A 23,494-nucleotide genomic window follows, 5' to 3' on the forward strand; every position below is an offset into this window, starting at 1 on the left:
TCGTTTCCAGATATTTGAAGATTTTCAGATATCTTTCTTTTTGACTTGCAGTTTAATTCTGTTGTGGAGAAAGACCAGAATATACTTTATATGTTTCCAATCTTTTTAAGTTTATTAAGATTTGTTTTATGTCTTAGAATGTGATCAACCTTGGTGAATGTTCCACATGCACGTGAAAACACAAGTGTTTTCTGTTGTTGTTGGGCATGGTGTTCTGTACCTGTCAATTAAGGCAGTTGGTTGATAGTGTTGTTTAAGTCTACTATGTCCATATGGATTTTCAGTTTACCTGTTTCATCAGCTTCTGAGAGAGGAATTTTGAGATCTTTGACTAGAATTGTGGATTTGTCTATTCTTACAGTATCAGTTTTTGCCTTTTGTGTTTGGAAACTGTTTAGGTACATTCATATTTAACATTGTTTATTTATTTTCTTGAAGAATTGATTCCAAGATAAGTGTTTTTTTTTTTTTTAAAGCAAAACTTGTCTACCTCTCCTCTTTTTGTGTCTGTCTGCATGCTGAAATGGGTAGAGAGAGGGTCCTCATTCACATACAACATCTTCCAAGGTAACTTTAAAAAGATAGGGGTGGGGCACCTGGAGGGGAACTATGCTGACAGTCGTTAAGGCGTTATTCCACATGGCAGGCCATGGGGAAGGCTTCACTGCCTGAGTCCAACAAGCCTGCGTCCCCTTCCTCCTTCAGCCACAAGCACGGCCGAGCACAACAAAGACTGGGACGGTTGAGGTGCCTGATACCTTCAAGTGTCTAAGCTGAACCTCACAGTCTGATAATTAGTTGTCACTGTTCTGTGGGGCTCTATTTTTAGTTTTGATATCACTTGCTTTAGAAGCTAATATCTCTTGTACATTTTCATGACATACCTGTGCCCTAGTTCATCCCTTGTTCTGTCTAAACCAGTTTCCACAAAACTGCAGAGGCCACCTGTCATGGACCAGTGACTTCCAGCACTGGCTTGTCCTCTTGGCTGAGAAAGTCCAATGGTTCCCAGCCCAAGTATCAACAAAAAGGTGCAAATAGTCCCTTCCCCTTTCCCAAGTGTCCCCAGTTTCTTTCTATCTGACACATCATTATCTCAGAGACAGCCTCAGGAACAAAGTGGGTTCCTCACACCTTATGGCTCTTCACTCTCAAATAGCAGAGATGCAGAGGGCAAGGCCAATAGCCTACTATAGGCAGATGCAGTGGAGAAAATGTCGCCAAGGAAAACCAGCCTGCAGTCCTCTTAGTCTCCAACCCAGGCTCTGTGATAGTTGTTTTGTAAGGTTATAAAGGTGATCCCAGAGGAAAATAAAAAACATTACATTACAGAAAAAAGGCAGGGAGGAAAGGAAAATGGAAGGGAAAGGAAAAATGGGAAGGAGGAAAGAAGGAAGGAAGGAAGGAAGGAAGGAAGGAAGGAAGGGACTTATGGTTTAAATGGTTTAAAAGACTGGTAGCGGGTAAGGGAGGAAGGGGCTAGCAAAGCCTCTTTTCCCCCTTGAACCCCAGGGTTTATTTCCCAGTCTTTCAGAAACCAATACATGTGTCCCCAGACCTGAGCCTTTCACATCACTCAAGGTTCAGCGCCCTTGAAAATATTCATATTTTCCTAAGCCAGGATGGACAATGGGCCAAAGTTCCAAGGAGGAGCAACCTTTGTGAGCCCCGCATCTCTACTGGGTATAACTTGCAAAAAGATAAAAGCATTTTATGCAAAAGATTTTTGAGACCAAGCTATACATTCTGATTTCAAGTGCCAACGTCCACTCCAGCTGCCACTAGAGACTGAGAGGTGAGAGATGCAGGACGCTAGAGGGCCAGAAGATGCTTTTCTGAGGAAGATTAATTTCACAAGATATTACAAAGCATTAAAAAAAAAAACTAGAGACTAAGAACATGATTTCCCATGAGGGTAACTATAGGTCTCAGGTTCGTTGAAATGATCTATTTAATTTTCCAAAACAAACGGAAGTGAATGAAAATTTAACTCTGTTCTCTAAATTTAATTGAAGGATTCAGGGTGTCAAATTATTTTCAAACAGAGATCCCTACTGAGAGCAATTGCTATGTGTTTTACAAATTAGGAGATTCAAGCTTACAAGTTGCTGATATGCCAGGCGCCCTGACTGTGCTGGAATTTCAACTTGATAACAATAGAGAAAAACTGATCCGTCCTCAGGACTGGCCTATATTTACTCCAAAACATTGTCCGGGGCCTAATAATCCTGGAAATTATAAGAAGCTATGGTAGTGAGATGCAGACATTCTTACCTAGGAAAAAAAATTGTAGGAGAGGGTAAGATTTTTTTAACAAGTAAGTTTGAATGAGACCTTTACATTAACATTATTAATGCTTTTTCATTTGTACCCTACAACTGCAATATTATTTTTCTGGGCTTTTTTTTTTTTTCCTACTGAGAAAGTGCCAGATATTGGGGGCCTTGGGGAAATTTACATCCAGGTCTCCACAGCTGGGCTGCCATATCCTCAATCTCCTCAAGGCCCCCAATATCTGTCACTATATCTCCTATTAACTGTCAATTTGGGGGGTTTTACCAGAAGGACAATAAAAAAGTCAATACTAAAATTGTAGACTACATTTCTCAGGATCAAATGGCATCCTAAGTAAATGTCACTTTAATAGGAAGCTAAAATGGATGTATCCATTTTAAAGAGGAAAATATAATGTAAATTGTGTGTGAGTAGGGTAATGAATTCATTCATTTCCCCTGGCAATCTGTGCCTACAACTCTACAATTCTGTGAACACAGCTCTGGGAGAGCTCTCTTGGGGAGCTGTTATGACATAGCTAGCTGAGCTAAGCTTCCTGTGTTTTCAAATTGTTTATTATTCTGATTTAACCTAAGACTTTTGTTAGTGCTGTACATCCTGTGGGTTTTTTTCTGTCTTTATTTGTGTATCTCAGTGATTTTCATGGTACACCTCTTCTTCCACTACACTCCACGAAGTGAAGAGTTAGTCCACCAAGGTGTTAATGCATCTGAAAAAACAATGGCACGTGGCAGTGGCTGTAACAAATGTGTGCCCATTGCTTTATCATCTACAAAGTCTTTCATAAGGATTCTCTCGTTTAAACCTCACAACAGCCCACTAGAGTAGGAACTGTTAAACTTCCCCATTTTATAGTGGAGGAAAATGAGGATTCTAGAAGAGGCATGACTTGCTTAGGATCACAGAGTAGCTGGGAGCTTGTTGCCTTTTGATCTCTCGTCCTCCACCAAGTGGGGCATGCAGTGTAATGGAAGCCAAGTAGCATCTAAGAAAAGTGGATGAATCCCCACTTCACTTAGGTTCATGGGACTGAGGCAAAAATCAGCGTGACCAGGGGCTGTTCTGCTTTGACTCACCACTCAGGATAGATCGGCACAGCCTCACAAGCACAGGTGGGTCGTTTCTAGGCCTCCACTCCTGGCAGGGATGTAGCTGTCCACTGCAAATGAGGGCGAGCCGATCCTTCAGTTGCATCCCATGCTGTCAACCAACCTGCCTCTCTGTCTGCCTTCAGTGGAGAGGCTGACCCTGTCCCGAGTCTCAGGTGTGCAACAACGCCAGCTGCCCTCTTTCCCTTTGGACTTCTGGTCTCTATGAACAACTCTTGGCACTTTATCCTAGAGTTACTTTGAGCAAGGTCCTCAAACTTCCTGAGTCTGAACTTTCTCATCTATAACTGATAGTAATACTATCGACCTCCCATGGTTCTTAAGGACAACCTGTTGGGTCTGTTTGCCTAACGCAATGTAAGAAACCCCTGTCTGTGAAGAATTAATGACCTAATTCTTCACAATCCAGTTCTCTTTTCAGGAAGAGCAAGAATACATACACTGTCTACATGACACAAAATTGTCAGCTCCATATCTGAGAAGAAGGCTGGCTGCAAGTTTTTGCCAGGCTGTGATATCAACTTCCATAACCTGTCCTCTCCACCCTGATCCCATCAATTCCTGGACAACACACTTAACACAAACCAAACAGTACACACCACAGCATCCTCCTCCACGTCAGGAAGAAGTGAGTTTAATTCCTGCTTGTTTGATGGGCCTCAGGAAATTATTCTCATTTCCGATTTTCTCCTAGCAAGAAGGAGGCAGCTGATGGCAACAAAGCCCCCCAGTCGGTTCACTCCACACACCCCCTTAATCACTCAGTTTGTATGGCTGTGAATCCTCCCAAGAAAAAATGCTTTTCTTTTTTTTTAGAAAAAGGATCTCGCTGACATCCAGGCTAGAATGCAGTGGTGTGATCATAGCTCATTACAACCTTGAACTCCTGAGTACAGATGATTCTCCCACCCAGCCTCCTGAGTAGCTAGGACTACAGGCATGTGCCACCACATCCAGCAATTTTTTTTTTTTTTTTTTTTTTTTTTTTTTTTTTTTTTGAGACGGAGTCTCGCTCTGTCGCCCAGGCTGGAGTGCAGTGGCGCGATCTCGGCTCACTGCAAGCTCCGCCTCCCGGGTTCACGCCATTCTCCTGCCTCAGCCTCCTGAGTAGCTGGGACTACAGGCGCCCGCTACCACGCCCGGCTAATTTTTTGTATTTTTAGTAGAGACGGGGTTTCACCGTGTTGGCCAGGATGGTCTCGATCTCCTGACCTCGTGATCCGCCCGCCTCGGCCTCCCAAAGTGCTGGGATTACAGGCGTGAGCCACCGCGCCCGGCCATCCAGCAATTTTTTAAAAGTATTTTGTAGGGGTGGGGTCATGCCATATTGCCCAGGCTGGCCTCAAACTCCTGACCTCAAGCAATCCTCCTGCCTCAGCTTGCCAAAGCACTGGGATTACAGGCATGAGCCATCATGCCTGGCCAAAAAATGCATTTTAGCGAGTGTTTTCCTTCCAGGCTCTTTTTGGGGGTTCCTATTTTCTGCTTCCTCTAGCTGTGCTGTATTTTCACAGCTCTACATTTCATTCCTAACATACCTTGATTGCTCTGTCCCAAACAGAAATGTCTGCATTCCTGTGAAAGAGACACCTATGATGGCAGAGCTGCCTAACAGAGTTTCTAAGGCTTTGACCCTTGGCTATGAGTCAGAGATAGTGCCTCAGTTACTTCTCACCATGGGTGACTGGCCTGGGTTCTTGGCTGTACTCTCCTTCCCAGTTAGGAATCTGTAACACCTAAACTATCCAAGAGCCTGAGGTTCAGGAATGCTAAGTAGGAGAGCAGGCCAATGCTTGGGCTTGGTCTTTCTGAATAAACATTCTAAACTTGGTATCAGCATTCCTACTCACACCTGCTTCCAGCATCTGGCTTTGGTTCTCTGACCCAGCCTAGCAGGTGCACGATGGATACTGGGTGGTTGCCCACTCAGCAGCCTTAAGTCTAGCCGTACCCCTCCTCTCCACATTCCTTTAAGGCAAAGGCATTTCATGATAGATGGGCAAAGATTTCTTTAAATTGACCCAGAAAGACAGGCATTTAACATGCATTGGTAACCAGATCCTATGTCAGGTTGAATTTCTGACTGGCATTCCTTGCAGTACTCAGAGATTGAGGAAATGGCAGCCCAGCTGTGGGGGCCTTGGCGTAAATTTCCTCAAGGCCCCCAATATCTCCTCAATGGCCTGGCATCAGTCATCCCTCAGGATAAGACATGAATATTTCTAGGTAAAGTATTATCTGGCAGGGGCATACATGAGGCCATCATTATCCATTAATGTCTTCGTTGCAATGCATCTTCTCAGCTTGATTGCTATCGCTTGACTGAGCCTTAAGGAATGGAACACAAGACAGGTAAGCGTTAGTGGATCAGAGTCATGGATGATGTAGAGAATGATCATTTAGGGAAGGGTTGATGCTGGCATGTCATGGAGGCCCTGGGAAACTTAGAGACTCAAAGGCACTGGTCACTGATTAAAATAAGCTCACTCTTCTACTTTGGGGCAGCTAAAAAAAATAATGCCCCCCCACAAATGTGGCTACCCAAACTTGTGCCAGAGTGAATGTCAGGAAAGCATTTGTTTAGTTTCATTAGGTAGAAGAGGTGGGGTGAGATGTATTTGGGGTAAAGGGGGCTACTGGCATTGACCCCCAAGCTCAAACAAGCGCATATCCACCAATCTGCACCCAGTTATATTCCCTATGCTAAGATCCTGGGGACTAATCTGCACTCAAATGAATTTTAAAGGCAGTTTCATGCTTTCACTGTCAAGATTCTTGCCATGAGACATACTTTGGCTTTAAAAAAAATCACTCATCACATTTAACATAAAAATCAAGCCAAATCTCCATTGAGCATTTTACTTCCTTTTCTTTGACACCTTCAACTAAAAATTAACCTTCTGTTAAGAGCAGTAAGATTGTGTGCCTTTAGGAGCCAAGAAGGTAACATGAATGAAAAAGCAGGCCAGGTAACAGAAAAATGTTAATAGAAGCATAAATACAAGACATTGCTTGCTTTCCTTTTTACTCTGAGCATAGCAACTGTGTAAGCACAAAGATAAATGGCAACTGAAACCAGCCTTGCAGCAGGGGCAGCAAAGGGAGTGTTGAGCGCTGTGACCCTGACCGAGATGGGCAGAAGGGACGGAGCATTCCCAATCCAAGGCACAACACTGCTTAGCTCTCCATGCAAGTTCTGGGTTGTTCATTTTTGCTTTGTCCAAAGAACCTGCAAATCCATATTTTAATGTGATGTTGCCTGAATTTTTTTAAAATTTTTTATTCTAGTAAAGAATGCAGAATATAGATTTACCATCTTAACCACTCCCATTACACATTCTAAGTGTCTATAGTGTCTGTTAAGAGCGATAAGTTTGTGTTTCTTTAGGAGCCAAGAAGGTAACATGAACGAAAAAGCAGGCCAGGTAACAGAAAAAAATGTTAGTATAAACAGTGTAACAGAAAATGGGAGTATATAATGTGTATACTCCCATTACACATTCTAAGTGCCCAGTTCTGTAGTGTTAAGTATATTCACACTATTGTGCAACCAATTGCTAGAACTTTTTCATCTTGCAAAACAGAAGCACTGTACACATTGAACAAAAACTCCCCATTTCACCCTTCCCCAGCCCCTGGTAGCCATCATCCTAGTTTCTGTCTATGAATTTGACCATCTAGATACATCATGTAAGTGGAATCATATAATATTCGTCCCTTTGTGTCTGGCTTATTTCACTTAGCATAAGGTCCTCAAGGTTCATCCACATTGTAGCATGTGCCAGAATTTTTCTCCTTTTTAAGGCTGAACAGTGTTCCATTGTAGTCCATTGATTCTTGACAATGTATGTACGCATGACATTTTGTTTATCCGCTTCTCCAAGGATGGACACTTGGGTTGTTTCTACCTCTTGGCTATTGTGAATAATGTTTCTGTGAACATGGCAAGTATCTGTGCCAGGTCCTTCTTTTTTGTTTGCAACGAATTCACATTAAAAAAAATACCCTGCAAACATTAAGCAATTAGGAGTGAGGATGTGGCAAAATTGGAACCCTCATGCACTGCTGGGAGAATGTAAAATGGTCCATAGCAGCTGCTATAGAAAACAGTACAGAGGTTCCTCAAAAAATTTAACAGAGTTACCATAAAATCCTGCAATTCCACTTCTGAGTATATACTCAAAAGAATTGAAAGCAGGGCCTCACACAGATATTTGCACACTCCTGTTCAAGCAACATTATTCACAATAGCCAAGAGGCAGAAGCAACCTAAATCTAAAATCATTTCTTGTTGATGGGTGTTAATGAGCATGCACTCTGACAGAGCCTTATAGACATCTGTCTCTGTGTACAGGACAGTTCCACGTTACGGACAGTGTTTGCCTAACCCAAACTGAGGTTCGTGTCTAAGTACGTTCTGTAATGTTTACGTAACAACAAAATCACCTAAGGATGCATTTCTTTTTTAAAAACACTTTATTTTAAGTTCAGGGGTACAGGTTTGTTACATAGGTAAACTTGTGTCATGGGGGTTTGTTGTACAGATTATTTCACACCCAGGTAGTAAGCCTAGCGCTCATTAGTTGTTTTTCCTGATTCTCTCCCTCCTCCCACCCTCCACCCTCCGAAAGGCCCCAGTGTGTGTTTTTCCCCTCTATGTGTTCATGTGTTCTCATCATTTAGCTCCCACTGATAAGTGAGAACATGTGGTATTTGGTTTTCCGTTTCTGTGTTAGTTTGCTAAGGATAATGGCCTCCCGCTACATCCATGTCTCTGCAAAAGACATGATCTTGTTCTTTTTTATGTCTGCTTAGTATCTAAGGATGCATTTATTAGAAGGTATCCCTGTCATTAAAAAACATGTGACTGTAATATGGAACTATCAATCTGTTGTTTACCTTTTTATACATATCAGACCAAACTGGAATGCAGGACAAGCTCCCAAGCAGATAGAGGAGATCAGTGCTTGTAATTCTCTGTCCCTTGTTCTGCTTCATAGAACATCACTATTCCCAAGAAATAGCACTTTCTGTGATAAAGGAGAGACAGCATTTAAGAAACTATTTGAAGGAACACATATATACAACTCCATCTCGGGAAGGCTGTAGGAAAAAGATCTGCTTTTGATTTGATGGGCTGTGCTTACAGAAAAGAGTTTTAGATCTTTAACTCATTCTTCCTTTATGAGGTAGCCATGTATGTAGTTGGGCCTCTTGGAGATACACTGGACAGTGTCATTGATGCCTGTGATTACAGCACACTGAAGGGATTAAATCATAGAAAAGATGCCCAATTCTGGAAAAATGAGATTGCAAATACTATTGTCTTTTCTTATTGGGGGTCGGTGCTATTGTATATGGTTTGTCATAAACAGTACCCAGGGGATTCTGCATGGCAGAGGAGCCTCTTCACTGTTGAAAGAAAGGAGGGGGGAAGAGGGGAAGGAAGGAAGGAAAGAAGGAAGGAAGGAAGGAAGGACCAACCTAATATAAGTGAGGCATGTGTAAAGTGCTTTATGTGTATTACTTTATTCAGTCCTTACGACAACCTTGTAAGGTAGGTTCTCATCTCTATTTTACAGAAGAGAAAACTAAGGCCCAGAGAGTTAACTAACTTGTCCAAGTCATACAGCTAATAAGTAGTTGGTGTGGGATTCAAAACTAGGCTAAGCCTCTTTGCACAGAACTTTCTTTGCTGAGCTGGTTGTTGGGTCCTCAGTGGATATAAACAAGACCAAGGAGATGGTGCAATTATCTAAAGATACTCAGGATAACCTCTGCTATTGGATAACCCCCCACTCTGGTACTGGCTTTTCTTTTCTGAAAGATAGCATTGGTCCATATTGTTTGGAGGAAAACTTAATAATTTCCTGGAAACATGGAAGTGTAAGAGAAGCCAACCCAAACTATGTAATCCCAAATATGAAGGCAATAGTGGGTTAACAACTAAAACATTTTAAATGGAAGATAGATGTCAATCTCTAGTAGAGGAAAGCACAAAAATTTATACACATTCCAAAAGCAGTCCCAGGGGTTTGTTCGCTACCAGCAGTTTCCCAAAGATTCTGCCTTCTGCAGAAAACACATTACCCAACTTGTGTCACCCTTCAACTATGTCAGAACAGCTGCCATGGAAGTTCCCTTTAGATTAGAAACTGCCTTCAAGAAAAAGGGGCCACAAAATGGACCTTGATGGTCTTTTCATCCAGGCGGAATTCGCTATTCGCTCAAATTGAATGGTTAAAAATAAGTCTTTTTATATATGCCCAGGTCATTTGGGCTTTCGGGGTTTTTTTGTTGTTGTTGTTTTTTGCATAAACCATACATGAGACTTAAGGGTTTGTTTTTTGTTTGTTTGTTTATTAGCCAGGGTAAGAGGATTATGGTGGGCAAAGAAGGAGTTGGACGTGTAGAAATAGGTGCAGGATTCTGTCAGGATGATGTTTATTTTACTTCACTTTCAAGGACATTGAGGTATCTGACACATTACCAACAGAATCTAGTAACGTTCTTTTTCAAAAAGCCCAATTTCACTTGTTGTTTCCACTATTCCTTCATAGAAAACTACCTATTTCAGTTTTATTCTACTGTGGCTAATATGATTTCATGGCCCTTTTTAACTTTCTATCAGGAAGCAATGTGGCAGTACAAAGGATTATCCCAAAGCCATAAAGACTTAGGATAATTTTATTGCTCTTGAAACATCATCCCCAAACATATGTTTAGGGTAAAATCTGGTAAAATGCAGGCCAATAACTCATTTTGCTCTCAAGACTATTTTGAGTGGCAGTAAAACAACATACTTAACCAAAGTTCTGCTTTGCTTGTGCCAGGTATTATCCATTCATATCGCAGCTTCATAAAATCATCCAGGGCTTCTGAGCTGAATGCATGTGGCTACCTCATTGCTTTGAAATCAGTGGCATTCTAATCTGGTGGGATAATTTTACCAGTGATGTCGTCGGAACATGTTTGCTTATTTATCCATAGTTCTCCTAGGAAGAACTGTGTTTGTCTTGGTACCTTGAAATGTAAAGAGTTTGAGCTCATAAAATCAAATTGCATTTCAGCAAGACTTCTTCCTGATTGTCCCTCATTCCATTAAGTTGTGATTTTTAAAGGCAAAACAACATAAGTAAATTTTGCTTATGACATAGATTAATCAATAAATTCAGAATTGCAACCTGTCTATCTCAGGTGTCTACAAAAGATAATTATTTCTTTAGACATGCTTATATTGGATTTGATTTAATATAGATATGGTTATTAGATTTTATTACCTAGAGAAAAAAAATCCCATCATGATTTGCCCAAAATTAAGCCTGCAGTTTTGTAAAAATTATAGTAAGAAAATATATATGTATATGCATGCTAGAAACTTCTTCAGCAGTGGAGGGATTATATTAATACGTCCCACAATGTCATGTGGCATAGCAGTGCCATTTAAATTTGGAATTTTTTCAAATTCTGCAACCCTTTCTAAACCCAATTCCTAGAGGTTTCAATGAGACTTTCATCTGAATAAATCATGTACAAGTGGACTTAAAAAAAAAAACTAGAATAGCCTGAACTCCTTTTTCCCAAGAACTTCTCTCCACTGCATGCATTACTGTTCCTTCTTTTTGTATCATGAGTGTGAATTATTTTCATGACTCTTGGCTGTAGCCAAAATAATCTGAGCTTGCTTTCTATTTCTAATAATTATGTGCCATATAATAATATTGTTATTATAATAATAATTGTTATTATTATTATACTTTCTCCTCAATAGAAAAGTGACTGGACCAATCCGAAAAGAACAAACCTCTTTTTTCTCTGATTCCCATTTTCTTCCATTGCAGATTGGATTTGAGGCTCCTCCCCTCCAGGGACAGGCTGCAGCTCCAGCGAGTGGCAGTGGAGCTGATTCTGAGCCAGCTCGCCATATCTTCTCCTTTTCCTGGTTGAACTCCCTAAATGAATGATATTCATTCCAACTGCTGCCCCTCTGTCTGCCTGGCTGAGATGCATGTGGGCAGCAGGAAGCCCAAGTGAAATTAATATTATGCAGATGATGAAAGGGACCTCTGAACAGGATTTCTGCAAAAATAGCCCCAAACTGCAATTCCATATGACTTATCTAACATCTTGGGGGGAAAGAATATTTTGAGGAAATAGTTGCAGAAAGCACTGGAAATAATAAACTTGATCTTATACAAATCTTCTATTGTGTGGAAAATGTTGTGAAGGGTGTGTAGGTGTGGTACATGTGTATGTCACTAACAAGTGGCAAATGGTGAAAAAAGTGGTCACTATGCTTTTGTCTCTCATAGGCACTGACTTTTTGTTATTATATTATGGTAGCTTTCATTTCCTTTACTCTTTAACAGTGCAGGTGGTCAGTGAAAATCAGTGTCAACTCAGAAGTGACTGATTTATCAATACATGGACAAAAAGTAAATCATTGACCAAAGCTATGAAATGTTTCACAAAGTTTTCCTCTTTTGCATAACAGATGTCACTGGATGTACATTCAGAAATGTTCTTTGAATTTGGTGACACTTTCATGGTCCAGAAAGCTGAAGGCCTGGGCATCTCTTGTGACATTTTTCTAATATTAGTTTTAGATTTTCACGTATTAGGCACTTTAGTTGAATCTTCCAGCAAAAGCTGTCTACTTTCTCTTTTATTCACTGTGGCACCAATCTGGTAAATTGTAGAACAATTGCATGTGTTTAAATATATATACAAACATATCACACATTAAATATATATATATTTAAATCATGCTTTGTTAATATTTGTCCCACCATAATGCCTCCTTCAGAACATAAGTGTAACTTTACTCTATATGAACTCTTAAATAAATGATGTTTTTAAAAGCTTCGTCTTATAATGATTTATTCAATGTTCTGTATTATCTTATTCATCCATTAGTTAAGTGTATTTCAAGGGTCCCAGGATAAGATGCATCTTCATACAGACAAATTAATTTTGAAGTATTAAACATTTGATTGAATTGTTTAAAGCTATAACTAAACTACCAAAGGCAGATGCACTGTAAAACTAATTAAATGTGCTGTTCAGTTTTAGAAATGAACAAAGGTAGTTCCTGTTCCTAAGAATAAAAGTGATTAGGGTTGACATAGGCATAAATGTGGAGGATATTTGTGTAATTATTAAAGTCAAAATGTTCTTCATAAGAAAATTTTCCTATGTGACATTTTATAATGACTAAATTTAGTCGTCCTAAGTGGAGATGCTATTAAGTTTCTCTTATTAGATGTAGTCATTGGAAAATAGCTTAGAAAAAATAGTTTTATGGTACCAAAGTAGTAGTTTGACAGAGTGAGTCTTTCTCATAGAAAAAGAATGCAGCATTTTGGCCATACAGTTTGGAGGAATTTCTAGCTTGACACTTCTCTCTTCCTTTCATCTTTTCCCCACTATCTCCAATTATTTCATATATTTTAATTGATCAGGGCTAAATGTTATTTCCATTATAAAATGATCTTCCCTTTTAGAATTACCATGTTTTAGAGCTGCTGGGAGCAACTTCCTGAATTATTAACTCAACCTCAGAGAAGTAGTCCATGGCACAGAGATGAGCCCAACGTGATTGCAGGGTCTGTGTAAGCCACTGACATATGTTTGCATTTTTAGTGGAAAAATATAATGCAGGAAGTTTTGCTTTGCTTTTCTGGTGCTGAAGACAATTTGGAGGAAGCTAAGAGAGTATTTCCAGTGTATGAGCACTGAAGAGAAACAGTAAAGTCATGATTACCTTTGCAACTTTTATTAAAAATATAAGTATTCAACATTCTCTTACACAACCAAACTGACCAAGGACTGGAAAGATGTTTTATTACTGAAACGTTTACAAGAGAAAGTTGTTTCAAAGAGCTTACAGATTTAGTCTTACCCACCCAAGAGAATGGCATTCTCTTTGGCTCAGACCACAACAAAAACAATTGGGTGACTTCTGTCTGCTTTTTCAAACAAAACGTTTTCTCACAGGTCTACATTCTCTTTAAAACACCACTATAAACACCTGGAAACGGAAACTAAACGTAGACAAAACGAATAACATTGTGTTGCTGCTGCACGTGAATACACTTTGTGCATGCTAAGTAAGGGGTATAGGCTCTCTCCCTCTCTCCCTCTATGTTTCAAGCTATATAAAAATAAACAAATGGCATAAGAGCAGCGCTATGGTACAGAATACTGTATTTTTTTTTTAATTTTTGTGTGCTAAATGCAGATTCTTTTTGGCCAAACGCACCGTTTTATTTCCCAATAATCTCCATGAGTTTCCTGTTGCTGTGAGCTTGCTGTGCTAACTGCTCGGCCCTGGCCATTTCCAAGACTTCCCGGAGGAGGTGGAAGGTGAGATCCAGGGAGATGGGAGGCTCCTCGGACCGCCTTTCTCTCTCCGGTGCCTCCTGGTGGCCGCCGAGGGCATTCCTAGCGCCGCGCTCCGCGAGAGCCGCGGGGCTGTCGAGCGAGCGCCGAGGCAGCAGCAGCTGCTGCAGCAACACGCGGAAAAAGTTGGCGGTCGCCTGTTCCGGCGAAGGGCGGCTGCCGCTGCCGCCGGCGAGGAGCGAGGAGGCGGGCGAAAGGGGAGCGGCCGGGCTCTTGTTGAGGTTCCCCAGGCGGAGGAAGTACTCCTCTCCCATGCGGAGCAGGACCGGCCGAGCCTGCGGCTGCTGGGGCTGCTCGGACTGCGGCGGCGGCTGGAAGAAATCCAAGGGCTGAGGGTGCTGCGGCGCCTGCCGAGCTCCCGGGACCGGCCCGCGGCTCAGGAGCGCCCTGCATGGCGGGCAGGGCAGGAGAGCCACCAGCAGGACTCCCGCGGACACGAGCAGCGGCAGCCGCATGTTAGGGGCACTCGCTGCGGCACAGAGGTGGGCGGAGGGCGGAATGAGAGAGGGGAAGAGAGAAAGAAAGAGTTGGTTAGAGTTCGCTCAGCTGGGAGGTGCACACGGGGTCTTCCTACGGGACTGCCTTAGACGTGCTGGGCTCTGGCCTCAGTGATTCGGATGGGCGCTGTCCGCGGTGCTGAAGCGCCTGGGGAGCGGGGAAAGGGGGCACCTGCAGGGCTCCGCACCTAAGCTCATGCGCTCACCGGCCAGGAGTGACCCTTCTTTCTAGACTCTGAAAGGACGGTCCCTGCGTCCTCTTCCTAACGATCCTCAAAACTAATTTTCCCGATCCTAGAGAAGAGCCACAGATTTAAGATCCCACCCGCGCTGACTACCTCCCTTCCGGATATTTCAGCATTTTCTTCCGAATTGAGAACTACTGCCTCATGGTCCTCCCTCTCCACTTCTGCCCTTGCTGCCTTATCTCGGGGGTTAGGATAGAAGGGGGTGGGGGAGCTCCTTTACACAGCCAGCAAGGAGCAACTGGCAGCACGGGTAACGAAGAGCAGCCGTCTAAGTTTGCTTTTGCCACATCCCAGCTACTATTGTAATCTTAAGGAATAGTCCGCGAACACGCGCGCACACACGCACGCACGCGCGCATACACACACACACACATACGCATACACACATGCATACACACACACACACACACACGCACACACATGCATACACACGTACACAGGCAGGGGCAGCCGGCTCCGCGGCGCACATCGCGGCAGCTCAGGCAACGCAAAGTTGGTGGCGTGTTCCGTCCAGGCGCTCCCTACCTTCCCAGGCGCTTCGCAGGTGAGCCGGGTGCTGCCGCCTCTTTGCAGAGAGACGTCTCCGGGGGCTTTCTCTGGAGGTTGTCTTCCTTTCTCTTTACTGTTCCCACTCTCTTTTTCTTTCTCTCCTCTCTTTCCCCTCAGTCTCTCAATGGACTTGATCTCTGAGTTTCTTCACTCCAGAGCCTGGAGTGGGATTTTATAGTGTCGACCCTCTTCAAAAACCACGCAGCATTTGCCTAATAAGCTGACGCTCTCTTGACAGCTCGATTGCGTGCTGCCTCTGCTCCTGCATAAATCATAGGGCCCTGCCAAGGAACGAGGGGCAGAATTTTGCTATCTCAACACTGAATCTCACATCCAATTATATCAACAGATATTTATCGCCTCTTGGTGACGTCAACGAGCCCTAAAATGGAAGGGCTTCTTATGACTTGTCCATTGACAAAAATTCTTGAATGAGATTTCCCAAGTGTGAAAACATATTGACCTCTTACTATGAAAGGCCATATTAGGGGTGTGCAAAGAGACAGCGAATGGGAGGAGGAAGGGGAAGTGGGAAGGAAGTGAGGTGTCCCAGTGCAGCCCTGCCAGGAAAGCAGCAGCCAGTTGGAGGGGGTGGACCTGGATGCCCCTTCTCCTAACCTCCCTGACCAGGTGTCTCTGACAACACCTCAGTATCTGGAAATATCCCTTTGCTAGAGACAGAGTCCCACCATCTTTCTGCCTGGAAAAGAATGAAGCATCAGGAGAGGGGTGTGCAGGAACATCCAGCTTTTAAACGTCTATCTGCTTTTTCCTCCCAAGAGCAAGCACATAAAGGAGTTATGAGCCTGCAGAAGCAAGGCCAATAAGTCTCTCAAAATGCAGTTCAAGTTTTTTAGATGATGACAAGAGCTACTCCCATAGTGAAGGGGCACAAACCGGGGTTAGTAAGGGGTGCGGCAAAGATTTTAGGTTATCTCAGAAACTCTCTGCTCCTTTTTTTGTCTCTCTTCTCACAATCTAAAATTAATTGTGGACTCCCTTTTCTATTCCCAAATTAAAGAGAGAGGCAGCCAGTGAGAGATGCATGAGTTAAACAAGCTTTACTTATTCTACTGAATGCAAACTCAATGAGAGGCATCCATTCTAACTTCCTAATCTATGTTGAAAAAGGCTTAAACTGCTTGACTACAGGGCTAAATTCATTAGTTACATGTTTTCATTGGTCAATAATGAGTCTGTAAAAAAAAATCTCGTTCATTTCACCTCCAAATACTATCAACATCCACAATAGTATCCACATCTAGGCCACCCAGGGTGGTTCTTTTTAATTATTTCTTTTTCCAAATCCAAATGTGCTTCATGTGAGCCTGTTAAATAACTAAATGCTCTCTGACATGTCGCAGAATGGAATGGAATGCTAAGCCTGTAAAACTATATTCAATTTTTGATTAATTGACACTATCATATAGGGGGGAGGCAGTTACCTCTAATTCTGCAATTCAAAATGCAAATCCAAGTTCTTGTGCCTGTGATTCAATTCAGCTTCCAGATAACCATCAGAGTTGTTTATCGGAAATTTCCTGCTCCTCATTTCTGATTACTTCTGCTGCTTCCTTTGTAGCTAATGTGACAAATGATGCAATGCATATTTCAACTTCCATTTTGGGTCTATACCAATCCACAACTGCTCTTAGGAACAAAGGGAAGGCAGGGAGAGAAATGTTGACAGTTTGCAGAGAAGCCAGCCCATAGTTGGATCACTGCACCATGTTATGTACTTTTGACACAAGAGAACAGAGAGAATGTGCCTACTTGGAAAGATGTGAGTTGTTAATAGAAGATCATGATTATGGAAAATGGTTGAGTTTCTGGGAGAAAGCTGTGTTTTATATTGGTAGGAAAGCACACAGAACCTTAGATTTTGTTATTGTGGGCTTTTTTTTTTAATTAAGCTGGAATGGGTTCAACATTTTTGCTTACTTTCCTTTATGAACTGTTTTCTGACCCCGTTAGCAGATTTCAGCTTGGATGTCAATCTGGAGGTGAAACGTTGACTTGGAATAGGAAGTTTCAGTGCAGTAAATGGACACAGAAGATAAACTAGGAAAGGGATGTGGTTATGAGTTTAGCTGGGGAGGTCTGGGAGGTTCTTCCAGAGAAGACACAACAAGTTTTGGGCTCTGACTAAACCCATGCCCATACCAATCTCTCTCCCATTGGGCTATCTGGGGGATATTGTTTTAGTATAGCTCCCTCATCACTGTTGAGTCCTTGCTGTGAGGTTTTCTTGGGGTAAGTCATTAATAGAGCCAAAGTGGCTCCAACTAGGGAGTAAGGAAAAAAATGTTCCTGAACCCCAGAGGAAGAGAAGCTATGCACAGCCACAATTTATCTGTATTTGTCTGTTCTCACACTGCTAATAAAGACATACCTGAGACTGGGTAATTTATAAAGGAAAGCAGTTTAATGGACTCACATTTTCACATGGTAGGGGAGGCCTCACAATCATGGCAGAAGGCAATGGAGAAGCAAAGGCACGTCTTACATGGTGGCAGGCAAGAGAGAGCATGTGAAAGAGAACTCCCCTTTCTAAAACCATCAGATCTGATGAGACTTATTTACTATCACAAGAACAGCATGGGAACGACCCACCCTTATGATTCAGTTACCTCCCACCCGGTCTCTCCCATGACACGTGGGAATTATGGGGGCTACAATTCAAGATGAGATTTGGGTGGGGACACAATCTAACCATATCATTATCCAAAATGTATATCTCATTAAATCACCCAGTTTTCACATTAGAAATGACTTAAAGAGATCACTTGGTTTAAATGAGAACCAGAGAAGTTAAGTGACTTACCTGAAGTCACTCAGCAAGTTAGTGGTAAAATGAGAATTAGGAACCAGCTCTTTTGATTGCAAGCCCATATTATTTGCATAATGTAACAATAACCTTTGGACTTTCTTTTCCAGCAGAGGCACACAAACTGAGGTGAAAAGATGAATTTTAAAATATTTTAGAGCTAGAATCTCACTTTCTTGCCCAGGCTGAAGGCACTGTGATACTCACTGCAGCCTAGAACTCCAGGATTCAAGCAATCCTCAGACTCCTGAGCAGTTGGAATTATAGGCATCAATCACCATGCCTGGCCTGAGAAGATGCATTTAGATAAAGTAATATATTCACACACCAATTGTGGAGTAGCTTTTTATACATTTTCCTTATTTGATAAACTAAGGCATGAGAATGCAGAAATTCTCTGTGCATGCTCATGTCTGTGGCACCTGATTTTCAATCTGTGTGTGCATACATTGCAATTTACTTTTCAGTATTACCAAATTAAAAGCATTAATTTGATTATTCTGCCTAGGTGACCTTTGAAAAAAGTGATCTTTGGATACAGTATGGAGGGTGAAAGGGATTCTTAAAATTATAATATAGATCTATGATTTGAGAAATAACATAATGCAGATAACTTAAATGTGCCATAAACTAAATATCCAAATACATAGAAATCACCACTGACAGATCTGATCTTACATGTGAGAATAACTTCTGGAAAGGAGTCATTGGAGAATCAATTTCAATGCTTTTAGAACCTAAAAACACAATCCAAGAAACATGGGCACAAAAACAGGGATTACTTCATGTTTTAAATCATATTTTTCAATGGCTACATAATATACGGTATAGGTAAATTAAAACAGACCCAACACAACAGTCTAATAAAGAAATATCAGAAATAATAGGTAACTGGTGGGCATATTTTTGTCACTTGTATCACCTTGTACCTTCACAAGCTTCTATTAGCACAGCTCGTGGCGAACAAACACCATCTCCAAGTAGGCTAACAGAAACCTTTGTTGAAATGAATCTACTGTTTCCAATGAGAGCCTTCAGAAATGCCTAGGGTGGACAGGTGGTTTGGTAATTGTTTGTAACTGTTCTTTAGATAGATTAAGTAACTGCCTTCTGCTTCCACAGGAGGACTGAGGAAAGGCCCTCAAACAGCAAAATATCTAACTGCTTCACTGGCAACAATAACTTCTGTTAGTCTCTTCTGATTATCAAAGCCATATGTGCTCTTTGCAGAAAACTTAGAAAAATCAGAAAAGCATAAAGAATATAAAATTCCTCAGAATATCAGAATCTAAAGATCATCACAAATAATTAATATTTTGTTGTTTCCCTTGAGCATTTTTCCTGAGCTCATAATCATAATTTGGATAACACCATGTTCTTAATACTGAATCTCTGCTTAAAAAAAAACTCTCATTTTAACATTTAAAATAACTGAGAGAGTAAATTTTAAATGTTCTCATCACCAGAAATTGGTAAGTAAGTGAGGTAATGGATATGTTAATAACTTGATTTAGCCATTCCACAATATACGCATATATCAAAACATGTCATACACCATAAACATATACAATTTTTGTCAATTTACATTAATTAATTAATTCATTGCAAAATAATTTGTTGAAGAAATCTTCCCCAGATTCCTATTTTAGGTTCAGCACCTGTGCTTTATATTTTCCTAATAGCATGAATGTCCTTCATTGTAAAGCTCACATTTTGTTATAGTTACTGGTACAATATGTACCTCCTTTGCTGGACAGTAAACTGTGTAGCAGGGCTTTGATCATCTTTGTAAGTTGCCATATCCATTTCTCTTGCCCCAAACATGGTAGATTTCCAGTAAGCCTGTTGAATGAATGAAATGCAGAAAATCTGTTGAATGAATGAAGTATAAAAATTACCCATAAACCATACATATTATCCAGACATAACTAAATAACATTTTATAGTTAAAATTTTATAATCTACTTTTTTCCACTTAAAATTATATCTCAAGCATTTTCCTATATCCAAATGAAATCCTTTTTTTATTGCGTGGTATTGCATCAATATGTGCCAAATTTTCTATTCATTCTTCATTGTTGATCACTGCCCTAATGACCTGCTTTTTATTCTTTTTCATCTTACCCTTACACTTTTAAGTAATATACCCACAGAATTATTTCTTGAGTCTTCAAATATAAACAATATCTCTTAACTCCCAGATTGTAAGATGAGATTATTTATCCCTTCAACTTTTCAGACACCCTCCTGCACCTTGATCTCTCAGTCTCTTTCATCTATACTTCTACTTCTAGATTGTCCATGTTAATTATTTTTATAATCATAGTTAAATCTCCCATGCTTTTATGCTTTTACTATAATTGATTCTACACTTGATCTTAGCCAAAGGGCCAAGAAGCTCTAGATAGATATAGATAGACAGATGATAGATAGATAGATAGATAGATAGATAGATAGATAGATGATAGATAGATAGATAGATAGATAGATAGATAGATTCTAAAAGTAGGAAGTCAATATAGTTTTTAATTATTGACTATGAAAGTTGTTCACTGAATAATAAGATCATAGACTCTGATTACATTTCCTATCTTGTTTTTTTTCCTACAATTTTCTTGACACTTTTATATTTTTTATAATCCCAGTTTGGTTTTTTCCTAGAATTATGAACTGCCTTAATTTTGCTCTCATATTTTTTCAAATTTTCAATCATGATAAGTAATCTATTAAGTCCTCCCCCTCTTTTTAAGACCTTGATCCTTGAGCATGCTAACCTGCTGCTTTCAAACTAGTTACTTTCTAAATCTGATGCACAGGTTTCTTCCTGGGACTTCTCTTTTCTTCTTCCCTGGATTGAATTCCCTGTCCGGAATCACAGGACTTTTTCCCTTTTGATTTCTGAATTTTATTTTGCTGGAGAACATCCTCCGGTAACTTTCTAGGAAAGGATGTATGAGAAGCATGTTTTCTGACTCCTTGCATTCCTGAAAATTGTTATATTTTACCCAGATATTTGAGTGATGCTTTACCAAGGTATATAATTTCAAGTTAAATATAATTCTCTTCTAGAACTTAAAGTATTATTCTCTTGTGTTGTATTATCCAGTGCTGCTGGTAAGAAATCCAGTATCATTCTAATTTTCCTTTTCTTTCTTTCTTTTTTTTTCATGGAGTGTCACTCTGCTGCCTACGCTGGACAGTGTAGTGGTGCGATCTCAAATCACTGCAATCTCTGCCTCCCAGGTTCAAGCGATTCTCCTACCTCAGCTTCCCAAGTAGCTGGGACTACAGGCATGTGCCACCATGCCTGGCTAATTTTTGTATTTTTAGTAGAGATGGAGTTTCACCATGTTGGCCAGGCTGGTCTTGAACTCATGACCTCAAGTGATCCACCCACCTCGGCCTCCCAAAGTGCTGGGATTACAGGAGTGAGCCACCATGCCCAGCCTGATTCTCATTTTTCATAGGACCTTTTTTCTTATTCTCTCTTGAAGCTTTTAGTCTGTTCTTTTTTTGTTGATGTTCTGAAATTTTAGAATGGTCTTTGGGTCTTTTTTTCATGTACTCATTTTAATTTTGAGGTTCTTACTCTTCAATGGTGAAAAAAACCTCCTGTATTATTTATATTATAATTTTTTCCATTTTCTCTATTCTTTCTTTTTAGGGATTTCTATTATGAGATGTTCTCCCCTCTATTGGCCATCTGTGTTTACTATTTTCTGTCATGTTAGAACTTTTAGTTTGCGATTCTGCTTTCTAAGATATTCTTCAATATCTTCCAGCTCTTCAGTTACTTTCATTTTACAACTGTATATTCAACCTCCAGACTTTTTATTCTTTCTCCATTCCTTTTTAATAACTCCTGTTCTTGCTTTACAGTGGAATGTTCTCTCCTATTTCTTTAAGAATGTTAACTAGACGGTTTCTAAGTTTTCTTTCTTTCCCTGAATTATCTCTTCCATCCGTGGTCATTTAAAAATCTTTATTTATCTTAATTTCTCAATTTTATGCTGGAGATCTTTGTGAAATCCCTGAAGGCGACCCTGTGTATGATTGGTAGCACCCTCATGTTTAATAATTATTCAGTACAAAGTTGATGAAGAACTCTATATGCAGGGTAAGGAGCCTGCTTCTCGCCAAGCAGCCTTCCTTCCAGGGTGATCACATGGTGAGCTAGCCTTTACTTGGGATACCCATGAATGTCATATTGTAAAGAATTCCTCTCTGTAGCCATTCAATTTTATTTAAGAAAAATGTATGTATTAGTTTTCTGAGTATGCCATAGCAAATACCAGACTGGATAACTTAAACAGCAGAAATTTATTTTCTCCCTTCTGGAGGCTAGAAGTCCAAGATCAAAGTGTCAACAGAGTTGCTTTCTTCCCAGGCCTCTCTCCTTGGCTTGTGGTTGGCCATCTTCTCCCTGTGCTTTCACACGGCCTTTCCTCTGTGCATGTCCCTGCTTCCATCTCCTCTGCCTACAAAGACATCAGCCATATTGTATTAGGGATAACCCATATGACCTAATTTAACCTTAATTACCTCTTTAAAGGCTCTGTTTCCAAATACAGTTACATTCTGAAATATGAGAAGTTAGGACTTCAACATGTGAATTTTTCTACATCTAGGAGACACATTTAGGCCAATAACAATATACCTGGCAATGTTTATTTCTTTATTTGCTTGTTGCCTAACAGGCAGACATTTGAATGTCTGGCATTCTTCACATGGGATGAGAAAAGTTGGTGGAGAGGTTGACTCTTCCATATATAAACTTTCAAGTATTCTCCGTATTTTTGACCCTTTTCTCACTCCTGTCTTTGGTGAGACTTGGAGGTTCTGAGCCTTGAGCCCCTCCTAGGCTCTGCAGATGGACTCCTCCCTCAGCTGCCTGCCTCCTACAGCCTCTTCGTCTGCATTTTCCTCGGGAGACACTGCATCTTCTCTGTCCTCCTCCTTCCTGTCCCTTTGTGGACCCCTTACAGCTGCTTTCTCTCCCTTTCTTCCTCAAACACCATCGTCTCTGCTCTCATTATTTCAGAAGTTTGCTAAACCCTCTCACTTACTTACGTTTTTTATCCTGTTATTTTCATCATTTGGGTTTATACTATCATTTTAATGGAGTCTCATAGAAATGAGAGGTAAACACACAAGCATTTTGGAAAGACCCCTCTGAATGCAGTATGGAGGGTACATTGGTGGGGCAGAGAAGAGACTTATGGTCTTTGGGTTATTAGCCTTGGGCCTCTGCAGAATGAGCATCACAGGCCCAGGATGACAGGAGGTGCGGAAGGCAAGGGCAGCATCCCAGGAGCCCAGGACTGTCTACCAGTGGGCAGCCACATCACTGTCCACGGTTTGGTGGGGACAGTTCCCCATCAATCAAAAATTCTGTCAGCACCCATGAGTCATCACTGAGTGTCTTACCTCCTTTCCTGAGAAAATGGCAAGGACTTTGTTACCTGTGCATCTATTTTTCCATAAGTTGAGAAGTAACTGACCCTGGGAAGATGACTCAGAGCATCAGAAAACCAGCACATTTCTGCTTCTCTTACAAGCCCTGGTCTT

The 23,494-nt window shown here is 41.0% G+C and overlaps 2 protein-coding genes across 7 annotated transcripts in view; one reads left to right on the top strand and one right to left on the bottom strand.

Annotated features, from left to right (window-relative positions):
* TRIM55 (tripartite motif containing 55) overlaps positions 1-12,265 on the top strand; it is a 62,971-nt gene extending 50,706 nt beyond the window's left edge. For all 6 annotated transcript variants that reach the window (XM_016959527.4, XM_054656801.2, XM_016959528.4 and 3 more), the window contains one exon: positions 11,246-12,265. In XM_016959527.4, the coding sequence (XP_016815016.1) occupies positions 11,246-11,256 (11 nt within the window). In that variant the 3' untranslated portion in view covers positions 11,257-12,265. The remainder of the gene's footprint in view (positions 1-11,245) is intronic.
* Positions 12,266-13,222: 957 nt separating this feature from the next.
* On the bottom strand, positions 13,223-23,494 carry CRH (corticotropin releasing hormone). Its single transcript, XM_519792.8, has 6 exons — positions 23,354-23,494; positions 19,668-19,768; positions 18,605-18,663; positions 16,545-16,681; positions 15,076-15,380; positions 13,223-14,274 (listed from the first exon to the last, which is right to left on the bottom strand). The coding sequence occupies exon 6, from the start codon at positions 14,258-14,260 to the stop codon at positions 13,670-13,672; it is 591 nt and encodes a 196-aa protein (XP_519792.2). The 5' UTR covers positions 14,261-14,274; positions 15,076-15,380; positions 16,545-16,681; positions 18,605-18,663; positions 19,668-19,768; positions 23,354-23,494; the 3' UTR covers positions 13,223-13,669.

The sequence above is a fragment of the Pan troglodytes genome, chromosome 7 (assembly GCF_028858775.2).
Source record: "Pan troglodytes isolate AG18354 chromosome 7, NHGRI_mPanTro3-v2.0_pri, whole genome shotgun sequence".
Classification (NCBI taxonomy): Eukaryota; Metazoa; Chordata; class Mammalia; order Primates; family Hominidae; genus Pan; species Pan troglodytes.